The sequence below is a fragment of the Leucopleurus acutus genome, assembly GCF_964270905.1.
Source record: "Leucopleurus acutus genome assembly, chromosome: 4".
Lineage (NCBI taxonomy): Eukaryota > Metazoa > Chordata > Mammalia > Artiodactyla > Delphinidae > Leucopleurus > Leucopleurus acutus.
Window position 1 is genome coordinate 134,920,472 of NC_139146.1, and position 19,102 is coordinate 134,939,573.

At 36.5% G+C, this 19,102-nt stretch overlaps 1 protein-coding gene across 6 annotated transcripts in view; it reads left to right on the forward strand.

The window, feature by feature from the left end:
- INPP4B (inositol polyphosphate-4-phosphatase type II B) overlaps positions 1–19,102 on the forward strand; it is a 583,153-nt gene that overhangs the window by 210,587 nt on the left and 353,464 nt on the right. For all 6 annotated transcript variants that reach the window (XM_082838508.1, XM_082838506.1, XM_082838512.1 and 3 more), the window contains exon 3: positions 17,025–17,236. In XM_082838508.1, coding sequence (XP_082694634.1) covers positions 17,146–17,236 — 91 coding nt within the window. In that variant the 5' untranslated portion in view covers positions 17,025–17,145. The remainder of the gene's footprint in view (positions 1–17,024; positions 17,237–19,102) is intronic.

A 19,102-nucleotide genomic window follows, 5' to 3' on the forward strand; every position in this document is an offset into this window, starting at 1 on the left:
TGTTGCATTGGTCATGACCTCCAGTATGATATTGAAGAGGAAAGATGAGAGTGGAAATTCTTACCTTATTCCTGACCTTAGCAGCAAAGTACTGAGTCTTTTATTATCCAGTTATGATGATAGCTGTGGCATTTTTGTAGATGGCCATTATCAAGGTAAAGTACTTCCATTCTACTCCTAAATTGAGAGGGTTTTTTGTTTGTATGTTTTTAATTTTCTGGATGAGAGTTTTTATTTTCTGTACATTGAATTTTGTCAGTTACTTTTTCTGCATCTTTGAGATGATCATAGGTTTTGTTTTTTATTCTGTTGATATAGTGAATTACATTGAGAGATTTTTGAATGTTGAACCAGTTTTTCATTCCTAGATAAACCCCTCTGTATACGGTTTATTCTAGAATAAACCCCTCTTGTATACTTTTGAATTAGATTCGCTATAGCTAAGGTTTTGTTGATAATTTTTTTGTGAGTCTAAGTTCATGAGAGATATTGGTCTTTTTTTTTTTTTTCCTTATGGTGTCTTTGATTTTGCATTAGGTTAATGCTGGCCTCATTAAATGAGTTGGAAATTATTCCCCACTTTTGGTATTCTCAAAGAGTTTGTATAGATTTTTGTTATTTGTTCTTCAAATTTTTAGTACCACTCATCAGGAAAGTCATCTAGCCTGGAGTTTTATTTGTAGTTTTTAAATATGAGTTCAAGTTTGTAATAGTTACAGAGCTATTCAGGTTATACATTTCTGCTTGAGTGAGATTTGGTAGTTTTTGTTCAAGAAAGTGTTCAATTTTATCTAAGTTACACCTTTTTAAAAAGTTGAAATGTAGTTTATTGGTAATTTATAGCTTCTCTCTTTTTTCTTGGTCAGTCTGGCTGGAAGTGTATCAATTTTATTTATCTTTGCAAAGAAACAGCTTTTGGATTTATTGATTTTCTCAGTTGTTTTAATTTTCAATCCCATTGATTTTGCTTTTACTTATATTATTCTCTTCCTTCTGCTTGCTTTGAGTTTAATGCACTCTTTCTAGTTTTCTAAGATGGCAGCTTAAATCATAGATTTGAGACTTTCCTAATAGTAGCTTACTAAATTTCTTTTTTTTTTTTTTTTTTTTTTTTTTTGCTGTATGTGGGCCTCTCACTGTTGTGGCCTCTCCCATTGCGGAGCACGGGCTCCGGACGCGAAGGCTCAGCGGCCATGGCTCACGGGCCCAGCCACTCTGCGGCATGTGGGATCTTCCCGGACCAGGGCATGAACCCCTATCCCCTGCATCAGCAGGTGGACTCTCAACCACTGCGCCACCAGGGAAGCCCACTTACTAAATTTCTGTAAGCACTACTTTAGTTGTTGCATTTGGCAAATTTTGATACTATTTTTTACTTTCATAATTCAAATTATTTTCCAATTACTTTCGTGATGTCCTCTTTGGCCCAGTGGTTATATAGGAATGTGTTGCCTATTTCCCAAATATTTGTATTTTCAGATTTTTTTCTGTAATTAAATTCTAGTTTAATACTGTTATGTTCTGAAAACATGCTTATATGATTTAAATTCTTTTAAACCTGTCACAGTTTTATGGCCCATGTCAAAAAAATAAGGACTGCCTTCAGGTCAAAACTATAAGAAAACAGAGGGGAAATGAAAACTTCACCCTCATGTGACTTAATTCTTCAAGTTTTAGCTCCTTCTTACAATTTTCCTGCTTTTGTTTATTTATCAAAATGCTCAGGTTTCTTGCTTTTTGTATCTACTTCTGATCAGCGGGACATATAGTATTCAGTTGCTTTGGTCCATTTCTGCTAGAAATGGAATACCTAAAAGTTTTGCATATGTTAATTTATTTACTTCTCTCCACAATTTGTTAGACAGGTATTACCATTTTACCAGCTTATGATGAGGTAACTAAGGAATAATACGGTTGAGTTAATTGCCCAAGGTCTCAAAGTGGCAGAGCCTAGGTAGTCTGGGTCTGTAATAGCTCTCTTCACCACTTTGCTACAATGTCATTCATGCTAAATTACTGTAATAGGGATTCAGATATGCATGCTAGACTAAAATAGAGTTAAATTATAAAAGATTCCAGAACACAACAGCAAGAAATAGTCAAACAAAGACAGACTTACTAACTTGCCAGACAAAGGAAAAACAACTGGTGAAGAAATTCCCAGAGTAGTTCACTAAAGGGAAAAGAGCCAGTGAGTATTAAGTGCTAAAATGTTATGGGGTGAGAGATAGAGGGGTGTGGGGAGTAGAGGGGTAGAGAAAGAGGGAGAGAAGCATGCAGAGGTGGATGTTATGTTGGTTATGCTATTTAAGGATTGAAAATTAGTACTTCGGCAAAGACAGAATATAAAAGGAAATTTTTCTATTTGCAACATTACATTCTGTATAGTATATGCTCAATAAATACATGTCACATGAACGAATGGTTATGGTATTTCCTTTCCTTACTTTTCCTTACATGTGGGATCAAAACAATCCTAAGAGTTGGAGAGCTTCATCCTGAGATTGAAAAGATGGGGAAGGAAAAAGTTTTATTCAGTATTCAGGCATAAATTAATGACATACTTTTCACATAAAATCTGAGCTTAAATACCATACTGCCCCAGTAATAATCCTTCATTTACTCCAGCTGCTCACAGAAGATTAGCCCATGTTATAGAGGAATTCATTAAATTAATCCATGATTTTTTTTAGTTGCATGAGAGGCACCAGAGAAACTCTAAATGAATTTGCAGGTGGAACAATGGCTTGGAACTTCACTACTCAGCCGTGTTCTTTTCGTAGATATTCTTCCCAATTCAAGTTTAGCAATTAAATTTTCTTTCTTTTTCTTTTCCTTTTTTTTACATTTTTGAGTACCTGTGTTTGCTCTTGTTGTGGTGCAGTTTTATTGAGTAAATATTTTAGGTAGAATGTGTGACTGTGTACACATTTGTGTGTAAAGAAACTGCTTGCAGTGAAAGAATTCAGACTCATCATCTGCAGTAAGAATGAGAAAACTTAGTTATGTCATATTATATTCTTTGTAGATAACCTCAGGCACTCTATGAATGTCTCTGGAGAGTTAAAGTGAAATTACAATCATCATGAATACACGTTTATTCTTGCCTGTCATAATAAAAACAGAAGATAAAATTTTAATTAAATTCATTATCTGTCTTCCTTTGAAATTTCAGATTTCAAAAGAAAACAAGCAATTAATCATCAGAAACTATAGCTAATTCAGTCAATACTAATTTGAACCTGAAATGTATCCTCATAAGGAATTCAGTCGGTTCTGTGAGTGAATAACTTCTGATGTCTATATTAGAAATGGCCTGTGGATAAAGCTGACACTTCAGTTTTAGTTTTGCTTGAGCAGGTGGTATTTAACTGGCCTTCGGTGTACATGTGTGACAGTGTTCATAAGGATTTTGAAACTTTCTTGTTTGTTATTTGTTTGTTTCAAATTTAATGTTTTATTGGAAGGTGAATGGACAATCCCAATCAGTTATAAAAGCAAAATTAGAGGATTCTAGGATCGTGATGGAGATACAGGAGTCTACGGAAAAATCGTCCAAAATTCTGAGAAGCTAGATATTTTTGTGCAATAACTCCAGCATGATCTTTGGTGTCCAGTTTTTGAGATCACAATTTGGAAAGCTCCCTATCATTTCAGCTGTTGGGCTCCTGTGGTAGGATTTCAGCAGAAGCTAGAAAATCCATTTTCTGGTGGATAGGTGGCCATGGCAGACATATTCGAAACTTCCATAACCAGAGCCATACCCGTAGCCTCTGAAGTCACATCCATAGCCCAGTCTGCAGAAGCTGCCACATCCAAAGCCATTACCAAAGCCCAGGCCACCAAAGCCAACATAGCTGAAGCCTAGGCCTCGGTAATAGTGCCTGTAATGGCTCCTGGTGTCAGGGGTGGTGACTTTGGTTTGCTGTTCAAGACAAGATCCTGAGTATGAATATCAGCACGTGTAGAAGGATGCTTATATACCCTGGTCAGAGCATGTGATATATCATGTGTATACCTTCCTTTCATGTCATTTTTTTCATTATACATACTTTGCACAACTCATTAATTTGTTGTCCCCTGACACAGGGAGAGGGCCTCACTCACACTCATTAAAATATTTGAGATCACTTTGTTGCCTAGTTAGGGTGTTCCTTAAACGTTATTGCATCACTTTATCAAAGCATCACTTTGCACCCTTTAAATAGACACAATTACATTTGTCAATTATACCTCAAGAAAGCTGGTGGAAAATGTTATGGCATCATTTTGTAAGAGGAAACGCCGTTGCCGCAGCAGCGTTTCCTCGGAGTCCTCTTTAGTTCAGGTGAGAAAAGAACCAACCTCCATCCAAATTAAGATTCTGTCTGTGCATCTCTGCTTCTTGAGATAGGCTTGAGATGGGCTGCTAGGAGCCATGACATTTAGACTATGCAGCTGCCGAATAAAAGTATCAGGAAAAAAGCCCTGTCATCTTAAGTGTAGACAGTAGAGTCCTGTCCTTTAGTTAGTTTTCAGATGAAGAGAAGGCCATTTAAAAATACCCAAGCATCTAGTGAATTGCCATAAAACCCTCTTGTACCATTTTTAAAATTATTAATTAATTTATTTTTTCTGTGTTGGGTCTTCGTTTCTGTGCGAGGGCTTTCTCTAGTTGCGGCGAGCGGGGGCCACTCTTCATCGCGGTGCGCGGGCCTCTCACTATCGCGGCCTCTCTTGTTGCGGAGCACAGGCTCCAGACGCGCAGGCTCGGTAGTTGTGGCTCACGAGCCCAGTTGCTCCGTGGCATGTGGGATCTTCCCAGACCAGGGCTCGAACCCGTGTCCCCTGCATTGGCAGGCAGATTCTCAACCACTGCGCCACCAGGGAAGCCCGTACAATTTTTTAAACCTCTGCTGTGTGATAGCAATTAAAAAAACAAAACAGTGTATTTGGAGCTCGAGACCAGCTTTGCAAGTTTTTGTTAAGTAAGCAAAAATGCAATGAGTCACATGAAGTATTTATAGAAAAAAAATTTCCATGAAATTACAATCTATTCTGGAACATTCAATGAAAGTTCCTATCCTTTGGATGACATGGGAGAAGCAACCAGGAGTGTCACACTGTGACACTGTAACAAAATGTAACAAAATGCAAAAATACATGCATTTCTCTGTGATTGTACCTCATGTGTGTGTACACCTATGCAATACAGAACTGGACCTCAGCTGGAACCGGCCAGGAAGCATCTTTAACCAGAGGTCCACTCAGAACCCAAGAATGGCCCATTGTATGATGCCTCACACCCACGTCATCCTGGGATACGTCCTAAACCACAAGTGCCTCCTGTCATGTATCCTGGCCCATTATTTCGTCCCCATTTTGCCATGGGCTTAGTTGGATATGACTCAATCTTCCTCTGATCCTCTCACTTCTGAAATAATTACATAAAGTCCTTGGGGTCTTCTGTTTCTATGAAAAATAGTCTCATCTGCCTTCTACCTCCTGAGAAAATGTTTTCTTTGTCTGTCTTAATGGAAACCTGCTTTTCTGGAGTTTTCTGCTACCCTGCTGCCTACTGTAATGTAGATCGGCCACATATACAGAGCCTGGAGGCAGGGTTACTGTTTTCCTGGTGCCACAAGAGGCCTCCTAAGCTGTTATGTCTGGCTATGCCACACCTCTGTCCCTATTTATCATGCTCATTGACCAAACTCCTGTTCTCTTTAGACTTTTCTACCAGACACATAGTCTTCCCTTGGTCCCCAGGTTCCACCTGCTATCCCTCTGGGCAATTGCAATTCCCATGGGAATAACCCATCTAGCATCCTTGCTGGTACAGTTTCTTTGTCTTTTTATGCTCTAGTGACCATCAACACCACTCTATTTCATCCACTCATTTATCCCATGACAATACCCTAAGTTATCCCTTAGGACTGGATTCTTCTCTCAGCCCCCAATCTGTCACATCTTTCCCCATTAATGACTTCCCAATCTAGCGTAGAAACTTTTCAGTCGCCTTAGTAGTATTACATTCTCAGCTTCACCCTTCTCTCACTGCGTCCACAGACAAAACCCTAACACTCTGTCAACCAAGCTGTCCTTCTCCACCAGGCTGCCGAGCCCTGCTGAAGAAAGCCACACAGCTAGTCAGACTGAGGTCTCCACAAACCTGTGTCTCCAGGCCCAGATGGACCCATACAACTGCCCCACTTGTTCCTCATCCAGTGCTCATGAAGGCCAGCACAAAACTCCACCTGTCTTCTCAAAGCTTCTCAGTTCCTCCCATTTCCTCTCAACACGTTAACATAATTTAGTTTGTTAAATTCATTCCTACCAAAGTCATAAAGAAAAATATAGTAGATGTTTTGTACCTGTTACCCAGTTTAATAAATCAAACTTTCCCAATACAGTTGAAAACCCCTGTGTTCCCCTTCCTGATCACATCTCCTACACCCTTCCTCCCAAATATCATAACTATTCTGATTTTAGTGTTTATCATGCATTTCTCTGTGATTGTACTTCATGTGTGTGTACCCCTATGCAATACAGAACTGGAATATTATTTTACATGTTTTAAAATTTTCTATAAGTGCCATCCTCTTTCTTCCCCCACCCCCCACCCCCGTCTTAGTCTCCTCTTCACTCTTTCTCCCCTTTTTCTCTATACTTTGTGAAGTTAATCAATGTTGGTATGTGAAATGAAAATCCAGTCTATGCAGAATGAATAGATCACATTATATTTATCTACTTTCTTATTGATGGACATTTAGCCTGTTTCAGTATTTTATTATTAGAAGTTGATTCATTATAAACATTCTTTTAACTGTCTTCTGGTATGCATTTGCAAGAATTTTTCTAGACTGTATGGTTGGAAGTAGAATTGCTTTTCAACTTTACCAGATATTACCAAATTATTTTCCATTGTGACTGGAACACCAGCAGTACATAGAAGTTTATATTGCTCGAAATCCTCATCAATATTTGAGGTTTTGAGACTTTAAAATTTTTACTTATTGATGGTCGTATAATGATATCTCATTTGGCTTTAATTTGCATTTCCATGATAACTAGTGAAGTTCAGAATCTCTTAATAAGTTTCTTGACAATTTGTGTTTAATAATTTTGAATTACCTGTCTACATATTTTGCTAGTTTTTTCTGTTGGGTTGTTTTGCTACCATTCTTAAGATATTCTGGAAAGTAAATCTTTATCAGTTATCTTTATTACACACAGTATTTCTGCTTGTTTTAGGTTTAATTTGCTCCTTTTCTAGTTATAAGGTGACAGCTTAGATCATTGATTTGAGACCTTTATTTTTCTATTATAAGCACTTAATACTATAAATTTCCCTGAAAGCATAGTTTGATATGTAGTGTAGTGATTTCATTCTGATTCTAATGAGTATTAGTGTGTTTTATATACGCACACACTTGTTTTTATTGCAATTCTCTTAAATTTGTTAAGGTTTGTTTTAGGACCTAGGATATGATCTTAGTGAATATTGCATGTATACTTTGAAAAAAATATGTATATTCTGTTGTTGCTGAATTCGTTGTGTTATAAATGTCAGTTAGGTCAAGTTGCTGGTACTGTCGTTGTCTTCTGTATCCTCACTGATTTCTGTTTACTTGTTCTAGCCATTACTGGGAGAGGGATGTTGATGTCTCCAAGCATATCATTGTGGATTTGTCTATTTCTCCTTTTAGTTTTTTAAGTTTTTGTTTCACGTATTATGAAGCTCTGCTGTTAGGTGCATGTACCTTTAGGATTGTTATGTCTTTTTGGTGAATTAACCATTTGTCATTATATTATTCCTTCATGTGAAATCTATTTTACTTGATATTAATATAGCCACTTCAGTTTTCTTTTGATTAGTGTCTGCATGGTTTAAATTTTTGGATCCTTTCACTTTAACCTATATATGTCATTATATTTAAATATAACTATGAAACATAGAGTTAGTCCTTGCTTTTTTGTCCAAGCTGATAATCTCTCTTTTTAATTGCTGTGCGTGTCTGTGTATGTAGACTGTTTACATTTAATGTAATTATTGATGTGGTTGGATTAAAAACAAATATTTGGCTAGTTTTTGTCTATTTATTCCATCTTTTTTGGTCTTTCCCTCCCGCCTTTGGATTATTGTGTATTTTTTGTTATTCCATTTTACCTCCACTATTGGCTTATTATTTATACTTATTTTTTAAAAAATATGAATGGTCACCCTAGGAAGTACCATATACATTTTAATTAATCACAGTCTACTTTCATATATTTTAGTGATATAATTGTATACTATAATTTTAGTGTAAAAACAATAACTCCCTATTCATTCCTCCCATCATTTTTGCTATTGATGTTATATGTTATATTTTTACACATGCTATAAGCATACAGTACATTGCTACTAATTGTGCTCTAGACCAGTGCTTGGCAAATACTAGCCTGCAGGCCAAATCCTAAATAACAATTCGTTTTGCATAAAATGTTATCGTAACATGGGCATGCCTATTCGTTTATGTATTGTCAATGGTTGCTTTCACATTGTGGCAGCAGCACTGAGTGGTTGTAACAGAGACTGTATGGCCCAAAAGGCCTAAGATATTTACTATCTTTCCTTAACAGGAAAATTATGCCAAGCCCTGCTTTGGGCAATTATCCGTTATAGTCACTCAAAGTAAGAAAAGATGAAATTAACATATATTTTTCTTCATACCATTTATAGTGCTCTTCATTTCTTTTGTAGATCCAAGTATCTTTCTGTAATGTCATGCTTGAAGAACTTCCTTTAATATTGCTTGCTGTGCAGGTCTGCTTCTAATGAATTTGTCAATTATTTGTCTGGCTAAAAGTCTTTACCTCTCCTAATTTTTTACAAGTTATTTTTACTTTGTGTAGAATTTTGGGCTGACAGTTTTTATTCTTTCAGATTTTTTAAGATGTCACTTACATAGTTTCTAACAAGAAGTCCAAGATATTTTCTTCTTTTGTTACTCTACGTGTACTTTGCCTTTTTTGCGGTCAAACTTTTTTTACCTCAAAAATTTTCTCTTATCTTTGGTTTTCAGTAGGTTGAATATATGTAGAAGTTTCTTTTTTTTTAATTTTTGTTTGATTTGCTTATTTGATTATTGGGGGGGGGGTGTGTGTGTGTGTGTGTGTGTATGTGTGTGTGCGCGCGCGCGCACTACTCTGCTTGGTGTTTTCTGAGCTTCTTAAATTGGTGTTTTGATGTTTTTAAATATTTTTGGAAAATCCTAGGCCATTGTCTTTTCAAATATCTATTCTGTCTTCTTCTTTTTTCTGAGATTTGGATAATGCGTTTTGGTTGGTACTGTCTCACAGTTTTTGAATGCTCTCATGCATTTTCACTTTTTTTCTCTGTATTTCTGTTTGGGTTATTTCTATTGGTCTGTCTTCAAGTTCACAGATTATTTCCATGATGGTGTCACATGTACTGATGAGCCCATCGAAGGCATTCTTCATCTTTGATGCTGGTGTTTTACATTCCTAGCATATCCATTTGACTTTTTCCACTAGTTTCTGTCTTCGCTAAAAATCTCCATGTGGTCATGCAGGTTGTCTACCTTTCCCATTACAGTCTTTAATATATTCCCTTTCTGATAGTTCCAAATTTGGGTATTTTCTGAGTCTGGATCTCTTGATTGTGTATTTGCTTTTTCTCTTGACTGTGTTTTTGTTCTTATTCATCTTCTTCTTCATCTTTGTCTATTTTGTGTTGTGTGTAGGATAGTAGGGTATGAAAGAATTAGTACTTAGGCCTGGAAGTGAGCTTTTCTCTTTTTCTGTTAAGCCTTTGTGTGTTGGGGGAGTTGAATCAATCTAGTCAGTAACTGAGCTGGGTTAGGGTTTTGTTGTTGCTATGCCCACCCTCAATGCACCTGTAGCTTCAGATTTACTCCTGTGTTCACTGGTGTTTAGGGTGGGATTTGGGTGGCTGGAGAATTTGTTCTCCACCCTCCAGTTTAGACTTTTCCTGGGAACTTCTACATCAGAGAGGTCACTATTCATGCTTCTGTGTCTCCCCCAGTGGTAACCTACTGTTAACTTATTTCTTAGTGTTTGCTGGCCTGGTGTTTGGGAGCAGAAACATTCTCTGTTGTTCTATTTCAACGTTGATCTTAGGCAAAATCTGTGTTCTTGGGTCTTAGGGATGGGGCTTTCTCAATGACCCTGTCCCTGTCTTAGAAATAGAGGATCAGAAGATCTCTAATGATCTGATCCCAGGAAACTTTCCTTCCCTTCTCTTGTTCCATCCCCTAATTGCACTGAGTTTTCACCTGTGTGCTGATGGCAACAGGGTCTGCCATTTTTGTTCTATAGGGATAAGGATGCAAGTGTTGTGCTATGCTTTCTCTGCAGTGACTGCTGCTCTGCTCTCCCAGGCCTGTATCACCGAGGATTGCCTTCTTCAGATCCTAGTGTGCTCCCAGTCTTTCTTATGAGTATGTGATGAGGTCCATGAAAGTCTGTTAGTGGGGACAAACTACCTTTGAATTTGTGGCTATCAGAAGCTCTATACACTCATGCTGGCCTACTCCTGACCTTGAGTAAGTCATTAAATATTTCAATTGAATTCTTATTACCAGCTTCTTTGGAGACTGACACCCCTTCCTCCTGTGCCTGAAAGCTCTGCTCTGTGGAGGCCTTTGTCTTTCCTTAGATTTCAGCCTGGTTGGTTGCTCTGAGACCTAAGCTCTCTGATTAGTTAAGGAAAAGTTACGGTTTTATATATTATTCAGCTTTTTCTTGAGTTTACGGTAGGAGTAATATTCTTTACATCTTTGTCTAAACAGAAGCTGAAAACTGCTGTGTTACAAACATATTTTCCCAGTATGTAATTTGTTATCACATGCTTTATTGTATCTTTTGCTTACAGAATATTTTATTTTAATGTAATCAAATTTATTAATATTTTCCTTTATGAACTAGGCTTTTGGGTTTTTTTAATTTTTATTATTATTTTTTAATTTTTCTATTGGAGTATAGTTGATTTACATTGTTGTGTTAGTTTCTGCTGTACAGCAAAGTGAATCAGTTTTACATATAGCTACTCTTTTTTAGATTTTTTTTCCATGTAGGCCATTACAGAGTACTGAGATGAGTTCCCTGTGCTATACAGTAGGTCCTTATTAATTATACATTTTATATACAGTAGTGTGTATATGTCAATTCCAATCTCCCAATTTATCCCTCCCCCCTCCCACCCTGGTAATTATAAGTTTGTTTTCTATGTCTGTGACTCTACTGCTGTTTTGTAAATAAGTTCATTTGTACCATGTTTTTAGATTCCACATATAAGCAATATCAATTGGTCTTTCTCTGTCTGACTTACTTCAGTCAGTATGACAGTCTGAACTATGCTTTTGAAGTCAAGAAATATTTCCTTATTCATAGTTCCCAAATATGCCCTTGAAAGAAAAAAGAAAAAAACAACTGAGATTCTTAGGGAGACTATCCTCAAGTTTCTGTCACTTACTTTTCAGATCATACCTCATTTTCTGCTTACCCCCTTCCTTTCATTACAGCAGACAGAAGCATTTGGATTTTTCCTTGTCCCAGCAATCATCTTCACTAGCTATTTTACATTTGGTAGTATATATAAGTCCATGCCACTCTCTCACTTCGTCCCAGCTTACCCTTCCCCCTCCCCATGTCCTCAAGTCCATTCGCTACATCTTTATTCCTGTCCTGCCCCTAGTTTCTTCAGAACTTTTTTTTTAATTCCATATATATGTTTTAGCATACGGTATTTGTTTTTCTGTTTCTGACTTACTTCACTCTGTGTGACAGACTGTAGGTCCGTCTACCTCACTACAAATAACTCAATTTCATTTCTTTTTATTGCTGCATAATATTCCACCATATATATGTGCCACATCTTCTTTATCCATTCATCTGTTGATGAACACTTAGGTTGCTTCCATGTCTTGGGTATTGTAAATAGAGCTGCAATGAACATTGTGGTACATGACTCCTTTTGAATTATGGTTTTCTCAGGGTATATGCCCAGTAGTGGGATTGCTGGGTCGTATGGTAATTCTATTTTTAGTTTTTTAAGGAACCTCCATACTGTACTCCATAGTGGTTGTATCAATTTACATTCCCACCAATAGTGCAAGAGGGTTCCCTTTTCTCCACACCCTCTCCAGCATTAATTGTTTGTAGATTTTTTGATGATGGCCATTCTGACCAGTGTGAGGTGATACCTCATTGTAGTTTTGATTTGCAGTTCTCTAATGATTAATGAGGTTGAGCATTCTTTCATGTGTTTGTTGGCAATCCGTATATCTTCATTCGAGAAATGTCTATTTAAGCCTTCTGCCCATTTTTGGATTGGGTTTTTTGTTTTTTTGTTATTGAGCTGCATGAGCTGCTTGTAAATTTTGGAGATCAATCCTTTGTCAGTTGCTTTATTTGCAAATATTTTCTCACAGTCTGAGGGTTGTCTTTTCATCTTGTTTATGGTTTCCTTTGCTGTGCAAAAGCTTTTAAGTTTCCTTAGGTCCCATTTGTTTATTTTTGTTTTTATATCCATTTTTCTAGGAGGTGGGTCAAAAAGGATCTTGCTGTGATTTATGTCATAGAGTGTTCTGCCTGTGTTTTCCTCTAAGAGTTTTATAGTGTCTGGCCTTACATGTAGGTCTTTAATCAATTTTGAGTTTTTTTGTGTGTATGGTGTTAGGGAGTGCTCTAATTTCTTTCTTTTACATGTAGCTGTCCAGTTTTCCCAGCACCATTTATTGAAGAGGCTGTCTTTTCTCCATTGTATGTTCCTGCCTCCTTAATCAAAGATAAGGAGACCATATGTGTGTGGTTTTATCTTTGGGCTTCCTATCCTGTTCCATTGATCTATATTTCTGTTTTTGTGCCAGTACCATATTGTCTTGATTACTGTAGCTTTTTAGTATAGTCTGAAGTTCGGGAGCCTGATTCCTCCAGCTCTGTTTTTCTTTCTCAAGATTGCTTTGGCTATTCAAGGTCTTTTGTATTTCCATACAAATTGGGAAATTTTTTGTTCTAGTTCTGTGAAAAATGCCATTGGTAGTTTGATAAGGATTGCATTGAATCTGTAGATTGCTTTGGGTAGTAGAGTCATTTTCACAATGTTGATTCTTCTAATCCAAGAACATGATATATCTCTCCATCTGTTTGTATCATCTTTAATTTGTTTCATCAGTGTCTTATAGTTTCCTGCATACAGGTTTTTTGTCTCCTTAGGTAGTTTTATTCCTAGATATTTTATTCTTTTTGTTGCAGTGGTAAATGGGAGTGTTTCCTTAATTTCTCTTTCAGATTTTTCATCGTTAGTGTATAGAAATGCAAGAGATTTCTGGGCATTAATTTTGTATCCTGCTACTTTACCAAATTCATTGATTAGCTCTAGTAGTTTTCTGGTAGCATCTTTAGGGTTCTCTCTATATAGTATCATGTCATCTACAAACAGTGACAGCTTTACTTCCTCTTTTCCGATTTCGATTCTTTTTATTTTTTTTTTCTTCTCTGATGGCTGTGGCTAAAACTTCCAAAACTATGTTGAATAATAGTGGTGAGAGGGGACAACCTTGTCATTTTCCTGATCTTAGTGGAAATGGTTTCAGTTTTTCACCACTGAGAATGATGTTGACTGTGGGTTTGTTATATATGGCCTTTATTATGTTGAGATAAGTTCCCTCTATGCCTACTTTCTGGATGCTTTTTATCATATATTGTTGTTGAATTTTGTCAAAAGCTTTTTCTAAATCTATGAGATGATCATATGGTTTTTATTCTTCAATTTTTTAATATGGTGTATCACATTGATTGATTTGCATATATTGCCTTACTGGGATAAACCCCACTTGATCATGGTGTATGATCCTTTTAATTCGCTGTTGGATTCTGTTTGCTAGTATTTTGTTGAGGATTTTTGCATCTATGTTTATCAGGGACATTGACCTGTGGGTTTATTTCCTGGTGACATCTTTGTCTGGTTTTGGTATCGGGGTGATGTTGGCCTTGTAGAATGAATTTGGGAGTGTTCCTCCCTCTGCTATATTTTGGAGGAGTTTGAGAAGCATAGGTATTAGCTCTTCTCTAAATGTTTGATAGAATTCACCTGTGAAGCCATCTGGTCCTGGGCTTTTGCTTGTTGGAAGATTTTTAATCATAGTCTCAATTTCAGTGCTTGTGATTTGTCTGTTTGTATTTTCTACTTCTTTCTGTTTCAGTTCCAGAAGGTTGTGTTTTTCTAAGAATGTGTCCATTTCTTCCAGGTTGTCCATTTCATTGGCATATAGCTGCTTGTAGTAATCTCTCATGATCCTTTGTATTTCTGCAGTGTCAGTTGTTACTTCTCCTTTTTGATTTCTAATTCTGTTGATTTGAGTCTTCTCTCTTTTTTTCTTGATGAGTCTGGCAATGGTTTATCAATTTTGTTTATCTTCTCAAAGAACCAGCTTTTAGTTTTATTGATCTTTGCTATTGTTTCCTTCATTTCTTTTTCTTTTATTTCTGATCTGATCTTTATGATTTCTTTCCTTCTGCTAACTTTGGGGTTTTTTTGTTCTTCTTTTTCTAATTGCTTTAGGTGTAAGGTTAGGTTGTTTGTTTGAGATGTTTCTTGTTTCTTAAGGTAGGATTGTATTGCTATAAACTTCCCTCTTAGAACTGCTTTTGCTGCATGCCATAGGTTTTGGGCCATTGTGTTTTCATTGTCATTTGTTTCTAGGTATTTTTTGATTTCCTCTTTGATTTCTTCAGTCATCTCTTGGTTATTAAGTAGTGTGTTGTTTAGCCTCCATGTGTTTGTATTTCTTAGAGAGTTTTTCCTGTAATTGATATCTAGTCTCATAGCGTTGTGGTCAGAAAAGATACTTGATACGTTTTCAATTTTCTTAAATTTGCCAAGGCTTGATTTGTGTCCCGAGATATGATCTATCCTGGAGAATGTTCCATGGGCACTTGAGAAGAATGTGTATTCTGTTGTTTTTGGATGGAATGTCCTGTAAATATCAATTAAGTCCTTCTTTTTTAATGCATCATTTAAGGCTTGTGTTTCCTTATTTATTTTCATTTTGGATGATCTGTCCATTGGTGAAAGTGAAAGTGTGGTGTTAAAGTCCCCTACTATGATTGTATTACTGTCAATTTCCCCTTTTATGGCTGTTAGCATTTGCCTTATGTATTGAGGTGCTCCTATGTTGGGTGCATAAATATTTACAATTGTTATATCTTCTTCTTGGATCGATTCCTTGATCATTATGTAGTGTCCTTTTTGTCTCTTGTAATAGTCTTTACTTTAAAGACTATTTTGTCTGATATGAGAATTGCTACTCCAGCTTTGTTTTGTTTTCCATTTGCATGGAATATCTTTTTCCATCCCCTCAACTTTCAGTCTGTATGTGTCCCTAGGTCTGAAGTGGGTCTCTTGTAGACAGCATATATATGGGTCTTGTTTTTGTATCCATTCAGCCAGTCTGTGTCTGGGTTGTTTGTTTTTTGATGTTGAATTCTATGAGCTGTTTATATATTTTGGATATTAACCCCTTATCGGTCATATCATTTGCAAATATTTTTCTCCCACTCAGTATGTTGTCTTTTCATTTTGTCAATGGTTTCCTTTGCTGTGCAAAAGCTTTTATGTTTAATTAGGTCCCATTTGTTTATTTTTGTTTTTATTTCCAATATAGTGGTAGAGGATTAAGAGATACAAATTATTATGTATAAAATAAGCTACAAGGATATATTGTACCCCATAGGGAACATAGCCAATATTTTATAGTAACTATAAATGCACTATAACTTTAAAAATTGTGAATCACAATATTGTACACCTGTAACTTATATAATAATGTACATGAACTATAACTCAATAAAAAGATAAATAATATATAATTATCAAATTGATGGTTTTGGTCTTATTGATAGTGCTATGGTCCTTTACCCCAGCAAGTATTCCTAGTTGTATCCTTAGAAGCCAATGCGTATTTATCTTCAACCTTATTGTAATCATTTCTAAAGATTCAAGATGCTTTGTGGATTTAATTTTTGCCAGATGATATTTAAAAACTAGAGCTGAATTATAAATGAAGCTGCTTTTGTTAAGAACAACAAAGAGTGAGTTTGTGGACTTGTGGAGCTGGAAACCAAATCAGTATTCCAAACCAAACTCTACTGCTGCTATCTCATTAAACAGCATTGGGCAGACGTTTAAAGATTTTTATACATTTTAATTCAGCTGGTAACTTGATTTAAAACAACATTGATTTTTTTCCTAATCGTTCTTGGTCATGTATAACATGCTAAATATCAAAATGAATCTGATACTGTTTGAGGCTGTCTGTGCAACATAGGTATTACATTCTTGGAGGCTTCTTTCCCCATGTTAATTTTCATCATTTTGCCGTTATTTTCATTTCCCTTGGAGCTTTAGCTTTTTAGAATTATTATTCATTCTTTTCCCCGTATACCCCAATCATTAAGCAATTAAACCTTTGTCAGACAGAGCAGCAAGAGACTTTATGGATAATGATGAGGTTGGAAGCTCCCCTGAACAACCTGTTGGCTCACCTTGGAAGAAGAGCGTCCTGCCAAATTATCTTTATGTGCTCATGAACGATGTTCTAACAAGGGTGGATGGAGAGATGAGCGTAGAGGGCAGTTCTAATGGAAGGAATGATAGCAAGATCTGCCTTAGCAAAACCTGCTAATGCCTGGACAAGATGCTATCTGCTCTTGCTGCTAAATTAGGTACATATAGCTATCTGCTATTTTACAAAATGAACTAGAAGAGAAATGATATACCTTTCAGAATTTGGAAGTCCTCCCTCATATGACTATAAAGTGATTGCATAGAGATTACCCATTTAACCCAGAGTTTATGGTACATTAACTGGGTGGATTGTTTCTGAAAGTAAAAGTGGGATAGGCAGGAAAGAAGTTCATAGGAAGGTAGCTGTAGGCTGTACCTACCTTTAATTCTTAGCTTTATCGTGAACTCTGAAGTAACTGAGATTTTTGCTGTTGCTGTTTCCTAAATGCAGAATTTCAGAGTGGGATATCAGGACTTTAGTGTGAAGATACATCTGTATTAAACCAGGTATCATTGGCAGTGACATTTGGGCACAAATATTTGGAAGATTTAAAGAACTGTGAAGGTTGATCATGGAAATCAAAGAGGAAGGAGCATCAGAAGAAGGCCAGAACTTTCTGCCCACACCCCAGGCAAATGATACTGGGGAATTTCAGTTCACAAGTGAGTATGCATGCACCCCCCAAATTAACTAACTTTGTTCCTTTGCACTGTTTGTTTCAGTGTTCTGAATCTATGATATGCCTCTCATCTTCTATCTTGGGTGAGGTAGATGATCATCTATGAAATGGTTCAATAGCAAATACAATCATCATTCTTGAATGTGTATTAAGACATTAATAAATACTTTTTAAGTACACGTTCTATTGAACATTTTTATAATCTCATGTGGAATTAGTTTTTGGAACATAGAAATTTTCTCTTTAAAACCAAAGACATTTCAGTTGAAAGCATTAGGGCACAATAGTTACACTAGATGCTTAGCCTGTCGCTGCCATAGCTGAGAACACTAAGTCACATAAATAGGGCAAGCTTGGCTATTTGGCCAAGATTTGCAGTTGAACATGAACACTGGTCTTTGTGCTACTCGAGTAATTAAAGTCATTGGAAGAATTGTACGTTTTCTCTCATGCTTAACGTCTTAAGAGTTTGGGTTTGATTGTTTAGCATAAATTGTGTCTTTTTCTTTTCAGAAGATTCTTGTTGCCCAGTTATTTAACCCTGGCAAACATAGGCCTAGCTTCTCATTTTATTTACATTATAAAAATAATCTTTAGAAAATGGTATTGGTTGGACGAGTTTTTCTGAGAAATTTGATTGTCAGAGCTTACAGCAGATTGTTAATAACCTTTAAAAAAACCCACAGTATTTGAAATTAACAAAGACCTACCTAATGATTGTCACTTTAACCTCTCTTGGAAAGTCTAAAATTGTTAACCATAGCAATGTTAAATGTCAGCAGGAAATAAAAATAAATGGTTACTCTGCAAAAAAAATGTGAACTCTGTAAATAAAAAATGGATGATTTTTATATAAAGAGGTGGTTCTAACAGTTGTCGACTAAAAACCAAATTGCACAATTTGAGAGTTGTGAGTTAAGTTTTATTTGGGGCAAAATGAGGACTATAGCCTGGGAGACAGCATTTCAGACACCTCTGAGAAACAGCTCCAAAGAGGCAGGAGGGAAGGTCAGTACATATGTGATTTTGGTGAAGATGGAGTCCATGCAATCAAGCACATATTTTTTGCAGAAGGTTTCTGCTAGTCACCAGGAGCAGACGTCACCATGAAGGGTTTTAGTGGTTTTCTAGATATGAGGAGATGCAAGAATCGGGCTCATAAAATGGTCATCTGAAAATATCTAACCATCTGAAGACCGGTTCTGCCAGTTTTTCCCAGAGCACAGCGTGCCTCATTTCTGCTCTCCACCCTGAACTCCTTTGAAGGTCAGCAGCTGCAGCACATGATTTCATCCTTGTAGAGGCAGATGGCAAGTGCCAATCTGTAGTTAACACAGTATATTCATGACCGAATGCTAACAAATTTAAATTGTCTCTGATGGGTGCACCAGTAAAAATAAATGAGGAAAAGATTTTTACAATATTCTTACATTTCTCGGTCACCATGAGTGGTTACAAATGACATCTCTGTCTTCAGCCCCTCTTGTTTAGGAAGCCCCGTACCATGTGTGGTCTTAGAGAGTCCACCTATGACATTATCAGTTGCCCCAGCCTTACCTTTCTACCTTCTAACCATTAGACATTCCCATTTCCTTACCTTTTTCTCAGACTCACTTTCCCTCCCACTTCACCTTCAATCATTTAGCCATGTTAATAGATTTTTTTTAATTGCCAAAAAAAGGAATAGAAATATTAACAGAATGCTGATTTGAGCTAACAGTAAGTTAGCTGAATAACCACCATCATCAAGTCCTGAGTAACCTAACCAGAGGTAGCTCTTTAATTAATAATTTACTATTAACACCAGGTTGGAGTGGTGTGAAAGAGAAATCTATGTTAGAGAGGACTT